Genomic DNA, 15,372 nt, shown 5'->3' with positions numbered 1-15,372 from the left:
TTCTACTGGATGGTTTTAGCTCCCTTGTCAAAGATCAAGTGACCATAGGTGTGTGGGTTCATTTCTGGGTCTTCAATTCTATTCCATTGATCTACCTGTCTGTCACTGTACCAGTACCATGCAGTTTTTATCACAATTGCTCTGTAGTACAGCTTTGAGGTCAGGCATGGTGATTCCACCAGAGGTTCTTTTATTCTTGAGAATAGTTTTTGCTATCCTAGGTTTTTTTTGTTATTCCAAATGAATTTGCAAATTGCCCTTTCTAACTCTGTGAAGAACTGAGTTGAAATTTTGATGGGGATTGCATTGAATCTGTAGATTGCTTTTGGCANGATAGCCATTTTGACTATGTTGATCCTGCCAATCCATGAGCATGGGAGCTCTTTCCATCTTCTGAGATCTTCTTCAATTTCTTTCTTCAGAGACTTGAAGTTCTTATCATACAGATCTTTCACTTCCTTAGTTAGAGTCACACCAAGGTATTTTATACTATTTGTGACTATTGTGAAGGTGTTGTTTCCCTAATTTCTTTCTCAGCCTGTTTTACCTTTGTGTAGAGAAAGGCCACTGATTTAATTTTATATCCAGCTACTGCACTGAAGATGTTTATCAGGTTTAGGAGTTCTCTGGTGGAATTTTTATGGACACTTATATATACTATCATATCATCTGCAAATAGTGATATTTTGACTTCTTCCTTTCCAATTTGTATCCCTTTGATCTCCTTTTGTTGTCTAGTTGCTCTGGCTAGGACTTCAAGTACTATATTGAATAGGTAGGGAAAAGTTGGTAGCCTTGTATAGTCCCTGATTTTAGTGGGATTGCTTCAAGTTTCTCTCCATTTTGTTTGATGTTGGCTACTGGTTTCCTGTATATTGCTTTTATTATGTTTGGGTATGGGCCTGAATCCCTAAACTTTCCAAGACTTTTATCATGAAGAGGGGTTGGATTTTGTCAAAGGCTTTCTCAGCCTCTAAGGAGATGATCATGTGGTTTTTGTCTTTGAGTTTGTTTAGTGGGCTATGTTGATGGATTTCTGTATATTAAACCATCCCTGCATCCCTGGGATGAAGCCTACTTGATCATGATGGATGATCATTTTGATGTGTTCTTGGATTTGGTTTTTGAGGATTTTATTGAGTATTTTTGCATCTATGTTCATAAGGGAAATTGGTCTGAAGTTCTCTTTCTTCGTTGGGTCTTTATGTGACTTAGTTATCACAGTGATTGTGGCTTCATAGAATGAATTGGGTAGAGTACCTTCTATTTTGTGGAATAGTTTGAGAAGAATTGGAATTAGGTCTTCTTTGAAGGTCTGATAAAACTCTGTACTAAATCCATCTGGTCCTGGGCTTTTTTTGGTTGTGTGAGTATTAATGACTGCTTCTATTTCTTTAGGGGATATGGGACTCTTTAGATCATTAATCTGATCCTGATTTAACTTTGGTACCTGGTATCAGTCTAGAAAATTGTCCATTTCATCCAGGTTTTCCAGTTTTGCTGAGTATAATCTTTTGTAGTAGGATCTGATAATATTTTGGATTTCCTCAGGTTCTGTTATGTCTCCCTTTTTATTTCTGATTTTGTTAATTAGGATACTGTCCCTATGCCCTCTAGTCTGGCTAAAGGTTTATCTATCTTGTTGATTTTCTCAAAGAACAAGCTCCTGGTTTGGCTGATCCTTTGAATAGTTCTTTTTGTTTCCACTTGGTTGATTTCAGCCCTAATTTTCATTATTTCCTGCCGTCTACTCCTCTTAGGTGAATTTGCTTGCTTGTGTTCTAGAGCTTTTAGGTGTGCTGTCAAGCTGCTAGTGTATGCTCTGTCTAGTTTCTTTTTGGCAGCATTCAGAGCTATGAGTTTTCCTCTTAGGACTACTTTCATTGTGTCCCATAAGTTTGGGTATGTTGTGGCTTCATTTTCATTAAACTCTAAAAGTCTAATTTCTATATTTCTTCCTTGACCAAGGTATCGAGTAGCGTGTTGTTCAGCTTCCACATGAATGTTGGCTTTCTATTATTTATGCTGTTACTGAAGATCAACCTTAGTCCGTGATCTGATAGGATGAATGGGATAATTTCAATATTTTTGTATCTGTTGAGGCCTGTTTTGTGACCAATTATATGGTCAGTTTTGGAGAAGGTACCATGAGGTGCTGAGATAAGGTATATCCTTTTGTTTTAGCATAAAATGTTCTGTAGATACTTGTTAAATCCATTTGTTTAATAACTTCTGTTAGTTTCAATGTGTCTCTGTTTAGTTTCTGTGTCCAGGATCTGCCCAATGATGAGAGTGGGGTTTTGAAGTCTCCCAGTATTATTGTGTGAGGTACAATGTGTGCTTTGATCTTTACTAAAGTTTCCTTAATGAATGTGAATGCCCTTGCATTTGGAGCATAGATATTCAGATCTGAGAGTTCCTCTTGGAAGATTTTACCTTTGATGAGTATGAAGTGCCCCTCCTTGTCTTTTTTGATAACTTTGGGTTGTAAGTCGATTTTATTCGATATTAGAATGGCTACTCCAGCTGTTTCTTCAGACCATTTGCTTGGAAAATTGTTTTCCAGCCTTTCATTCTGAGGTAGTGTCTGTCTTTTTCCCTGAGATGGGTTTCCTGTAAGCAGCAAAATGTTGGGTCCTGTTTGTGTAGCCAGTCTGTTAGTCTATGTCTTTTTATTGGGGAATTGAGTCCATTGATATTAAGAGAAATTAAGGAAAAGTTGCCTCCTGTTATTTTTGTTGTTAGAGTTGGGGTTCTGTTCTTGTGGCTGTCTTCTTCTAGGTTTGTTGAAGGATTACTTTCTTGCTTTTTCTAGGGTGTAGTTTCTGTCCTGTGTTGGTGTTTTCCCTTTATTATCCTTTGAAGTGCTGGATTTGTGGAAAGATATTGTGTGCATTTGATTTTGTCATGGAATACTTTGGTTTTTCCATCTATGGTAATTGAGAATTTTGCTGGGTATAGTAGCCTGGACTGGCATTTGTGTTCTCTTAGGGTCTGTATAACATCTGTCCAGAATCTTCTGGCTTTTATAGTCTCTGGTGAGAAGTCTGATGTAATTCTAATAGGCCTTCCTTTATATGTTACTTGACCTTTTTCCCTTACTACTTTTAATATTCTGTCTTTATTTAGTGCATTTGTTGTTCTGATTATTATGTGTCGGGAGGAATTTCTTTTCTGGTCCTGTCTGTTTGGAGTCTTGTAGGCTTCTTGTATGTTCATGGGCATCTCTTTCTTTAGGTTAGGGAAGTTTTCTTCTATAATTTTGTTGAATATATTTACTGGACTTTTAAGTTGAAAATTTTCATTCTCATCTACTCCTATTATCTGTAGGTTTGGTCTTCTCATTGTTTCCTGGATTTCCTGGATGTTTTGAGTTAGGATCTTTTTGGATTTTGCGTTTTCTTTGATTGTTGTGTCCATGTTTTCTATGGAATCTTCTGCACCTGAGATTCTCTCTTCCATCTCTTGTATTCTGTTACTGATGCTTGCATCTATGTTTCTTGATTTCTTTCCTTGGATTTCTATCTCCGGAGTTGTTTCCCTTTGGGTTTTCTTTATTGTTTCTACTTCCATTTTTAGATCTTGGATGGTTTTGTTCAATTCCATTACCTGTTTGGTTGTGTTTTCCTGTAATTCTTTAAGGAATTTTTGTGTTTCTTCTTTAAGGACTTCTACCTATTTAGCAGTGTTTTCTCCTATAATTTTTTACAGACTTCTACCTGTTTAGTAGTGTTCTCCTGTATTTATTTAAGTGAGATTTTAATGCTTTTCTTAAAATCCTCTACCAGCATCATGAGGTATGATTTTAAATCCGAGTCTTGCTTTTCGGGTGTGTTGGGGTATCCAGGACTCGCTGTGGTGGGTGTACTGGGTTCTGATGAAACCCAGTGTTCTTGGTTTCTGTTAGTAAGATTCTTACACGTGCCTTTTGTCATCTGGTAATCTCTGGTGTTAATGATCAAGCTGTCTCTGGCTGGAGCTTGTTCCTCCTGTGATTCTGCTAGCCTCTGTCAGCACTCCTGGGAGCCCAACTCTCACCTGAATCCCAGTGGTCAGAGCACTCTCTGCAGTCAAGCTCTCCTCTTGCAGGGAAGGTGTTCAGAAGTCTGGAGCTCTGATCCACCTCCTGTGTCCTGGGTTAGAGCCCTCCCTGAAGGCGGACTCTCCTCTGGCAAGGAAGGTGCCCAGGGGTATGGGTCTCAACTCTGCCTCCAGTGATCCCAAAGTCCCAGGTGTAGAGTCCTCTGGAGACCTTGGCACCCTCCACTGGGTTCACGATGAAGATGGTGCGCAGCTGGCTCTGACAGGAAAGAATTCTATCCTCTGGTTGGGTGGGGTTCCTTTGTCGCTGTTCCTGCTGGCACAAGACCCTCCAGGATTCTTTGGAATTGATGTTGCATTCTACTCACTAATGATCCCGAGGCCCTGGGTGTGCTAGGGGGCCTGCAGCGTGGAGAGTCCTCTAGGGACCTTGGGACCCTCTGCTGGGTTTGCACCGAAGATGGCGTGTGGCTGGCTGAGAGATTTCTTTTACATTTCCCTACTCTAACAGAGAGCTGTGTACTTGACCGTGAACTTTTGCTGGTCTCTGGGTTTACCCCTACCCCATTAGATTTGATAACTCTTCCTTGATTGATCCTAAGTTCTAATTCTTCCATTTTCAGGACATACCCATTTTCAAGATTTGCCAATCAGGGCCTGCTTGGTAACCTATACATTTGGATACTCAAAGCTATAGAAACAGAACAGCTTACTGCAGGAAATATTTCACTCCCATGGGGCAAAGGTGGTGGTTTTTCTGCCCTTCATAGGTTTATGCTCTACAAGAAGAATCTACCTTTAAAATGGAAAGGCACACCAGGCGTGGTGGTGCACAGCTTTAATCCCAGCACTCAGGAGGCAGAGTCAGGTGGATTTCTGAGTTCGAGGCCAGCCTGGTTTATAAAGTGAGTTTCAGGACAGCCAGGGCTACACAGAGAAACCCTGTCTCGAGAAAAAAAAAAAAAAAGGAAAGGCATGTACTGCGCACTTAATCAGACCTAACAAGGAGATGGATGGGGCATAGACAAGACACTGGCTTGAATATTTTTGGAAGTATAAGGAACTAATAGTGGTTGGTCCTGACAAGGGGACCAAGGAGCCAGGAATCTTGTTTGGGTAGGAGGCTAAACTATCTGTCTGTCTGTCTGTCTATCTATCTATCTATCTATCTATCTATCTATCTACTTTTTTAGGCAGAACCTTAAGTAGCCTTGAACTCCAGATCTCCCTGCCCACATCACCCTCCAGCTGGCATGTAATTACAGGCACGCATGAGCGTGTCCAATTCAGGAATTTCTTTTGTTTCATTTTTAACGTCTTTTATATTTAGCCTTCTCTTCACTTGGCTCTTTCTTATCCAACCCACCAACCCCATTGTTGTGCCATCAGCCTTTTGTAATACATTCCTAACCCAGGACTTCTACATTTACTGTCCTGTGGACCAGTCTTCCTCCTGAAGCTGGCCCAGCATACTCCCTCACCTCCTCTAGTAACGCTTACCCTTACTTTGCTGATTCCGCTGTATGTAATGATCCCTTCCCCTACTCCCTAATCCCCTTAATAACTTTGTTACGCAGCTTAACCTGATACTATGCTTTTGCTGGTTGGTTTGGCATGTGAGTCCCTTGTAGAAGACCACCTAGCACATAAAAACCATACTTTTGAGGTTTAAAAAAAAAAAGGCACAAATTATTCCTCCAGTAGAAACGATGTTAAGAAATGAACGTTTGATAAATTAACTGTTCCATGTTTGTTTTCAGAGGAAAAACTCTCATTGAACACACTTAGTCAACGCAAGTTCTTTTGCGTCATCCATAAAGTGCCTTCGAGCCAAGTTTCCTTTGTGCCTCATAAAGATGGGAAATAATCACTTCGCAGATTAGGAAATGTAAGTGAAAGTGCTGTGGTCACGCTCGCGGTGGAAGAGTCTCCGAAAGCCCTGAGCAAAGTTCCCAGGCCAAGTCCACAGGGAACTCCTTGGCACTGGGCTGGGCGTGGCAGCAGGCCGCCGTTGCCATGAAAACCGTACAGCGTCTGGCGCGCCTGCCCTCGGGCCCCTCCTTCCGCGCCGGCGATAGGCTGAGAGCGAGCCAATCGGAAGAAGACGAAGAGGCGGGGCGCGGAGCCAAAAGATACCCCGCCCCTGCAGCCTCCGTGCGGACTTCCGGGTCGCGGTGTTCGCAGGGAGCGCTCCGCGTAGAGCGTCGTTTCCGTTGCCGGTGTTTGCAGCTGGGGAAACCGAGGCAGTGCCAGCTTTCCCCCTAGTTCTTCCGCTCCTGTGAGGTGGCTGCTGTTTTATTTTTCTCTCACTCTGAGTTGCTGGCGTGCGGCTGCGCAAGCCTCGCTGGCGTCCCGCGGATAATCCGCAGGGTGCGGGGGCCGTCGGGGCTTTGTGCATCGTTCCCGCGCGCGCGAGGGGCGGGACGGTGTGGTGCCCACGGGGCTCGCACTCGGTTTCCCGAGGCCCTGGGGCTCGGCGGGACGGCCTGCCTGCGCCTGGCACTTCTGCCCTCTTCGTCCCGACAAGCGCCGACGGGATGACTCATTTTAAAGATCCTGATCCGCGTGTCTGGCACCGACACCTGGTGCCCTGCCTTGAGGGGATTTCGAATTTGACAGCTCCTCGGGCCCGGGCGCAGAGAGGGTGTGTCTGCGAATCCCAGGGCTGGAGTTCCCGGTATCCCTCCTCCCCTTCGTTTAGCACCCGAAAAGAGTTTTCTTTCAAGATCAGTTATATCAAGTGTATAGATTTTGTGGGGTTTTTTGTTTTTGTTTTTTAACCTCTTGGTGTCTCTGCCCTTCACCTACTGACTAGAAAAATGATGAATTCGTCAGGATGCCATCTGCTCGTTTCCCAACCTGTATGCTTCAGTTGTAAGCCACTTGTAGTGTTTTCATTTGTCGGAGTCAGCTGACAGAGACAGCTGGGCGCGCTCTCAACCAAGGCTGAAAAGAGCTCATTCTTTGGGAAGCCACATCTGATGTGTGGTAGATTTGAAATTGTTGCTCGGTTGGTCCTTTTATTCTTGAACTTCTTTGTTCCAAGTTTCAAGGGATGAAAAACGGAAGTATGAATCCAAAATATTAAATATAATATTTGGCAAAAATGAAATGTGGTTATTCTTTTTAGCGATTAAATAATTTGGCCAGGTTTTTTTTTTTTTTTTTTTTTTGGCTACTTTTTACATTTTTTTTAAAAGTGACCATTTGGCAAAGAGATAAATTGACCATTTGGCAAATCATTATTTAAGCTGTTGTATGTTATTTCTTTGCCTGATGAATTAAACACTGTCACAAAATAGACACAGTGGAATAATAGACTTCATTATCATTTGAGGAGTTGGATCAACTTAATTTATTTTTCAGTTTTATAATTCCAGTTTGAGACCGTTAAGCTTGTGTGTTTATATCCTCTTTCCAGGAAAACATGTTCGTGTCTCTGTGGGAGTTTTTCTATGGACACTTTTTCCGATTTTGGATGAAATGGGTCTTACGGCAGATGACTGGGAAATGTGAATTGCAACGAATTTTTGACACCTATGGAGGGGCACAGAGGACCTACAGAATAGGTAATACCTTCAAAATAAAGGAAATTCAACATTAATTATAACCTAACTGAATTATTTCTGCTCACCCCATGGGAGTTTGATTTGAGCGAATCACTGCAGCTGAGTTTCTTAAGCTTTGTGGTCTTTAAGTTCTTTTCATTCTACTACTGACTACTGAATTGAGCACTGAATATATAAAAAAAAACTTCCTGAAACATCCCATATGTATCCAAAGAATGAGCCTTTTGGATTTCTTAAAAATGTATCCATTATTATTCAGATTATATTTGCAGTTGTTTACTAGAAAATTATTCTCTCTTCCATTTGAAATTTCTACACAAATGTATGAGGTAAAGATTGAAGAGTACCCCGCGGAGCGCGTGTCTCTAGCTGCATATGTATCAGAAGATGGCCTAGTCGGCCATCAGTGGAAAGAGAGGCCCATTGGTCGTGCAAACTTTATATGCCCCAGTACAGGGGAACGCCAGGGCCAAGAAGTGGGAGGGGGGGAGTGAAGTGGGGGAGAGAGGGTATGGGGGACTTTTGGGATAGCACTGGAAATGTAAATGAAGAAAATACCTAATTAAAAAAAAAGATTGGAGTCAGTTATCTGTTTTCCTCCTTTGAGGCCTCATTAATGAGTCTTCTCACTTTTTACTCTTATTTCTGAATGGACAGATTACTCATTGGTCCTAGGAAAGACTTTTAGAACCTACTTGGTCCAGTCTCACAGTGATGGCCACATGGTTCTGAGCACTTGAAGTCTGCATGATGTTAATTGAGTTGTGCTTTACCTGTAAGATACCCATTGGATTTCAAAGACTCATATGAAAAAATGTGTAAAGATGTATGATAATTGTATTTGTAATACATTCAAGTGATAGTATAAGTTGTTATAGCAATAAAAATTGCATGTATTTTGTTTAAATATAGCTGTGGAAATGTTTATGGTGTACAGGGGGCTCAGTTTGGCTTGTGTTATATTTCTGTCAAATGACAGTTTTTCAGTGTTTAATTGAAAGTGTTGTTCTGACTTCAAACTCAGATGGCTGAGAAACGGGGTTTGAAGTTACTGTAGAAATGGTAAGAGAGACCTAGGCGGAGCCCCAGCTCATGATGCTGTGTTAAGTAGAAAGACCTGGGCGGAGCCCCAGCTCATGATGCTGTGTTAAGTAGAAAGTCAAGAATTAACCAGCTCCTATTTTGTGTTGATCAAAAAATGCCCTGAATGAGGAATTGATGCTTTTTAGGTCCGAGTGAGTGAGGTGTGGACAGCAGACCCTGTACCCAGCATGACATGGAAGAATGGCAGAGTGTCTTGTGGCTGGATGAAGCATAATGCACAGTTCTACACACACACACACACACACACACTTGCTCAGAAGAACCAAGTGCCTCTTAACACAGACCTCTGCAGACTGTGCTGGTTGGCACTTTACAGTATGGGGAAAGAGCATATTCAAAGCTTTACTTTGAGGCAAAAAGCATCTTTCTTACAATTCTCAAAAGGAGAGTGTTCTTAATATATTCTTAAACATTTTTTTAACAGACCAATACAAATGTTGTCATTCTTAGAAGAGAAACCAGGAATGCAGAGGCTATTTGCTCTTTGCCTAGTGAGAGGAGAGCTGGCAGACAGTCTGCTCCTTTGTTCTTGTACTGCTGAGTTGCGGGCCGCTTGCTCAGACTGACAGAGAAGAGGGTGTAGTGGGGGATATAGTCTTCAGATGAATTTCTGAGATCTTAGCAGTGGGCGAACACCCCCACTCTGGCGGTCTGCACAGAAACACAAAGTTCTGGGAAAATTAGATTGTCACCAGCTTGGTACTGCATTTGGGGGAAGATGGTTCCACCTTTTTCTCTATCCTGTAAGATTTTGAGATGATTGTTGTGTTGTTCATGTGGGAATTGTGCCTTAAACTGCAGAAGTGATTTATCGTTGCTGTTATAGTTTTACTATTTGATTTTAGGTAATTGAGAAAATGTGTTCAAGTGGTAACTTTTTTTTTTAATTTCAGAAAATTCCTTGACATATTCCAAGAATAAGGTAAGAGCACATTAAAATGCTAATTCTAGAAAACTTAACCTAAGTGTATTTTTTTTTCTTTGAAAAGAACGCTTTGATTTCAGGATTATGGTTACCACCTTTGCTATGAGAAACTGTGAGTTAAGTGTTCTCATTTTAGAAATTGTAATTCTGTTTACAAAATACTTTCTCCATGTGTTTTGATGGACAGAAAAGGAGTTCAACTCTGCGTCCTGTTCTGAGGTCCTACCTGTTGATTTTGCAGCAGCTTTGGTAGCTTTGGGGACCAGCATGTTAGGAAAGCCTTTCCCAAGACTGTGTCCTCAGGGTAGGTTGTGTGAGAGAAGAGCCAGGCAAATTTTGATCCAAAGTGAGTCCCAGCATACCATCCCTAGCAGTCAGCTTTTGCTGTATAAGAAACAAGCACAAGGCTGAGGAGCCTAAAGCAGTGTCATTGAGTGCTCATGCCCATGTGGCTCAGCTGCAAAGCCCTTTATCTAGTCGGTCTCATGTTCCCATGTCTGTTTCACTTGTCTTACTGTAGGTCACAGGTGCAGGTTCAGTGGGCAGTGAGGGAATGGTCTCACAGTAAGTCACTGGCGGCCGGCAGACTGTGTCATCTCCATTTGCATCTGTGGGTTTAAATGAGTGGTTAAGTGCAAGACAAAAGATGTATTCTGAACAGCCCAAAGCTGTGGCAGGCGAGTGGTTGCATGGGAACTGACTTGCATGGGAAGGAAAGCCTGTCTGCCACATGTCAGCTGCAGCTCTTGATGTGTTACGTGGGAAACCAAGAATTAACCAGCTAGAATTAACTGTAAGATCACAGTGTTGTCTGTATAAGAATTACTGGTATATATTCTTTTGTGACATTTTTAGTTTAGTTATCTGTGTGCACATCTCTATTATAGATATCCATATACATGTTTGCACTGGTCATAATGTCAAATATGAGTCATAATAAAAAGCGTGGACATGATTCGGTCTGCTGGTGTTGGTAAGAGTCGCTGCCTCACACTGGAATCGGCAGAGCTGGGTTCCACAAGCTGACACGCTTCGTTCTGGAGAGTAACTTCTAACGTGGGTGCTTGTTATCTTAGGTACAGTCTCAGTTCTGAGTTATCTGTGTGAGAGTAACTCACATCTGCATCAGTGGACCCTGGGCAGGGTATAGAGCTGCCTTTGTTCAGAATCCTAAACTGTGGTTTGTTTTTTTTTTTTTTCAAGAGAATATGGCATCTGAAACTTTGAAAGTTTCTGCCCTAATTCTTGTTTAATTGCACACACACATGTGGTACCTGTTTCTGTAATATAGCAGGCAGATCCCCACAGCAGCCTTTGATTGTAGGTACCTGCTTGGACACATTTTATTTCAGAGCTGTTACGGCAGGTCTCAAACTCAGTAGCCCCAGCATCCTCTGGAAGCCTATTGGGAGTGAAGACACTGGGTTCCACCCCAGAGGTCCTGATTCTGTTTCTGACATGTTGGTTCCCCAGTGATGCTTGTTTCCTGCAGGTCAGGGCCCTGCTTGGAGGGATAGCCCTGTGTTCTGACTGTTCCTGCTCGCTCTGTAAAAAGCCATGTTTTCTCCACATAGACTGACTGATGAAGATCAAGTTGTGTTTCTTTGTGTCATAAATCTTGGAATATTTGAGAATGAATTGACCTCTGACAGGTGCTTTCCAGTGCCCTGAAAACTGCTGTAAAAGTGTTACAGTTCCTTGTGCCGCACCCACACACCCACCACTTATATATCCTCTTTAATGCTTTGAGACCTTCCTGCACACCATCAGTGCTGCCCCAGTGCACCCCACTCACTTCCCCTAGCGCATCCCCCTAGTTTCCCTTGTTGCTCACTGTTGCATCTAGCACTGCTCTTGTCCTGTGCTTCTGCTCCAAACCAGCATACCACCTGCCATCAGCCTGTGTAGGCCTTGTGCCACTAGGGCCAAAGTGTTGGTTCTTCCTGTTAAAAGTTTACCTCACATCAGCTCCAGTTTCATTCAGTTCTGACCTCATGAGCACACTGAGCCTTCTCTACTTGGAATCGTAAGCCCCACCCCCTGTCCTTTTTCCTTCTTCTTCTTCTTCTTCTTCTTCTTCTTCTTCTTCTTCTTCTTCTTCTTCTTCTTCTTCTTCTTTTTTTTCCTTTTCAGTATCTTACTTCTTTATTTCTTTATTCTCTCCTGCTGCAAAGAAACAGCACGAAGCATAGTGTCTGTTGCTTACGGCCGTATCCCCAGCGCCAGCACCGACTCCCGGCAAGCAGCAGTGCTTTGAGGGTTAAGAAAACATAGAGTGGGCAGCGCTGGCCCCTTTTCCACATGAGCGTGTGGTTCTTGCTTCCTTTGCTTGTTCTGGTGGAGAAGGATCAGAAACTGAACTCAGCACCCACATATCAGCAGCCTGAGGATAGGCTGGAGCAGCGTCTGGGCTCTCAGAGTTTATCAGTGGGATTTTATATATATATATGTGGTAAATTAAGCTAAATGTAAGTAGGACAGGGGATCAGATATTGGTAAAATTTCAGCAAGGATTGGGTGACTCCCATATGTTCATATTCTGCCAGGGTGTCAGTATTTGTAGGAGTAGTAAAATTGATGATGGACAATTATCAGTAGACAACAAAGAGCAATACAGAGCAGGAAGGACTGAGCATGGCTTAGAGCCGTGGCTGCAACCTTCCCAAGTCTGCGTACAGCTCCTCATGTGGTGACTCCAACCATAAAATTATTTCATTGTTACTTCACAACTGTAATTTCACTACTATTATGAATTTTAATGTAAATATCTGATATGCAGGATATCTGATAATGCCACCCCTGTAAAAAGGTCATTTGACTTCTTTTTTTTTTAAGATTTATTTATTTATTATATGTAAGTACACTGTAGCTGTCCTCAGATACTCTAGAAGAAGGCATTAGATTTCGTTACAGATGGTTGTGAGCCACCATGTGGTTGCTGGGATTTGAACTCGGGACCTTCGGAAGAGCAGTTGGTGCTCTTAACCACTGAGCCATCTCGCCAGCCCCTGGTCATTTGACTTCTAATGAGTCATGATTCACAAGTGAATTCACTGGCTTAGAGTATTTTGGGACTCAACAAGAGTGGATTAAATTAACAGGAAATAATATGCTAATTTTTCAATTATTTAGTAGCTATTTAAAAATCTCACTTGAAATGTAAATGTTAAAGTTGTATTCTTATGATGTCACCATCAAAAATAGAATATTACTGTGTTTTTATTCTGTAATGAGAATAACTAGCAATGCCTAAGATTAACTCAAATCATAGCTGCTTTCTCTTGAAGCCTCGAACTGAAGTTGTTTTGTCAATACATAGAAATGGGCTTGTCAGTTTAAACATGCAATTTGTATATTTCTTCAAGAGAATAATATTATTCTGATGTTGTGGATTTCCATTGACTATCTCAGTATTTTACTACATGAATAGAAGTCTGGAAATTGTTTTGATTTTATTACTTCCTATTTTATTTATTGCTTGTCCCCTCATCAATACCTGTGTCACCATTTTAGAAAGGCAACATAAGAGAGTGCATGTTGATAATATTGATGATAATGTAATTAAACCAGTGAACACTATAAGAATTTGAGAGAAAGCATCCGTGAAACCCTTGTACATATTTAAATACTTTGCATTTTTAATGGTGAGTATGCATGCTTATCTCTGACAGCAATCTCAATATATGGTTCTGTTGGGTTGTAGACTGTTGGACAGTTGAAACGCCTTCTTTGTTGGTTAAAAAAATTACATCTCACTTCCTCACTTACAGACTTGGAACTATTTATAACTATGTCCAATGGCTGCTAAACTGTGAAAATCTGTGGTACCTGGACTATAAATACTGTAGTAGTCCCATGGGTCAAAGAAAAAATTGGTGGGAAATAGACAAAATTGAACTGGAAAAACAACATATCTACATTTGCTTAGCTCACCAAAGCAAACTTTAAAAACCTAAACCAGTACAATCTGTCTGTACCTTTAGAAACCTGAAAAGTAAGCTGAAGAAGTTACGAGGCAGAAAAATCAATGAATTAGTAAAATAGACAACTGTGGGCATTGCCAACAAGCTCAGAAGCCAGTACGTTAAAAAGATTAGTAGCGTCAGTCACCTCTAGCCACTGATGAATTCTGAGAGAAAGCCAAGATTCCCAGTCTTAGGAAAGGTAGAACATAAGGCCCCATAGCCTGGGTCACAGGTTCCGTGAGCAGCTTCATCCTGGTAAACCCTGTAGTTTCTATGAAGTGGGAAAAATTTGTGGAAAGCAGTTTGTCAACTAATATGAAAATAAAAGAATCTAGGTTGCCATATATTCAAGAAAAGAAATAAAATCTCCAATTTAAAATTGCAAAACTCTGTAGCATTGGCCTATTTAGTTCTCTTTTAATAGATGTTTGGGCCCTTGTGCTCTTGAGTGTTTGCCTGTATGCACTGTGTCTGTGCACTGTGTACATATCTGCTGCCCACAGAGGTAAGAAGAGGGCATCAGATTCTCTGGAGCTGGATTGCCAGGTGGTTGTGAGCCATCAGGTAGGTCCTGGAAACCAAACCCAGTCCTCTGCAGAAGTAGTGTTCTTTGCCATTGAGCCTCTCTCTAGCCTTGCTTAATTCTTACCAAACATTTATGGAAGAAGAAACAGTGCCACTGTTAACAGAAAGTCCTGGGAAATGGAGGGAAGACCCCCCCACCTCCCTTTCGAGTGCACACTAAAACCAAAGACCTATAAATAAAAAGTACAACTCGGTGTCCTTTATGAACATGATGCAAGAGTTCTTACAGAACATGAGCAGAGTGATCATAGTAACACATAAAAAGGACACTGTTAGGATTAAAGTTTAAGTTCAGGGACTATCATCTATTACCACAGTAACAGAGTCGACAGATACTGAAAAATCGGCTCATGACTGAAATCTATCCCACAATCCATTAAAGGTCGCCCGCGGACCATCTAGCTGACATCACAGAAGACATTCGGCTTTGAAGGGTTAGTCACCTGTAGTTGGGGCATGACAGATCTGATTAGTTTCTCTGCTTCTACTCAGCATTTTACTGAAATCTTGGGGACCACAGTCAGCAAGGAAAAACAAAACAAAAATAAAACCTGAGACATAGTTGGCCAGAAAGAGCTATATGTATTAACAGAGATGTAGTCTGAGAATGTAGACAGTGCTGGATCCCTGGAGGTCACTGCTATGTATTAATAAGTGGACTGAAATATTTGGCAGCAGGTTGCTCACTTCTGTCTGTATTAGCAGTGCACTTTTGGATCATCAAAGAGCAGTGCTGCCGCAGCAGACAAATGCAAACCATCCAGGGAGCTCTAGTGAGACAGTTTTCAGTCCTAACCCTGGGGAGGAAGTTTTGGGGAAAAAAAAAGCCTGATATTTATCAATTAAAAGACTCAGTGTTTCTAAATATGAATTCGAAAATTGACCTGTGAAGTTTTAATGAAAATCTCATTGAATATGTTGGAAAGCTGTACTGGCGAGTTTTGTGTCAACTTGACACAGCTGGAGTTATCACAGAAAAAGGAGCTTCAGTTGAGGAAATACCTCCATGTGATCCAACTATAAGGCATTTTCTCAATTAGTGATCAAGGGGGAAAGGCCCCCTGTGGGTGGGACCATCTCTGGGCTGGTAGTCTTGGTTCTATAAAAGAGTAGGCTGAGCAAGCCAGGGAAAGCAAGCCAGTAAAGAACATCCCTCCATGGCCTCTGCATCAGCTCCTGCTTT

General features: G+C 41.7%; 1 protein-coding gene across 1 annotated transcript in view; it reads left to right on the top strand.

The window, feature by feature from the left end:
* The first annotated feature begins 6,186 nt into the window (after positions 1 to 6,186).
* The window catches only part of Elmod2 (ELMO domain containing 2), a 19,802-nt gene continuing 10,616 nt past the window's right edge, over positions 6,187 to 15,372 (top strand). Inside the window, exons 1-3 of the mRNA XM_021170414.2 lie at positions 6,187 to 6,324; positions 7,463 to 7,610; positions 9,608 to 9,636. Coding sequence (XP_021026073.1) covers positions 7,469 to 7,610; positions 9,608 to 9,636 — 171 coding nt within the window. The 5' untranslated portion in view covers positions 6,187 to 6,324; positions 7,463 to 7,468. The remainder of the gene's footprint in view (positions 6,325 to 7,462; positions 7,611 to 9,607; positions 9,637 to 15,372) is intronic.

Source organism: Mus caroli, chromosome 8 (assembly GCF_900094665.2).
Source record: "Mus caroli chromosome 8, CAROLI_EIJ_v1.1, whole genome shotgun sequence".
Taxonomy (NCBI): domain Eukaryota; kingdom Metazoa; phylum Chordata; class Mammalia; order Rodentia; family Muridae; genus Mus; species Mus caroli.
Note: the sequence above shows the minus strand (reverse complement) of the source record. Positions and strands in the feature narration are given on the sequence as shown.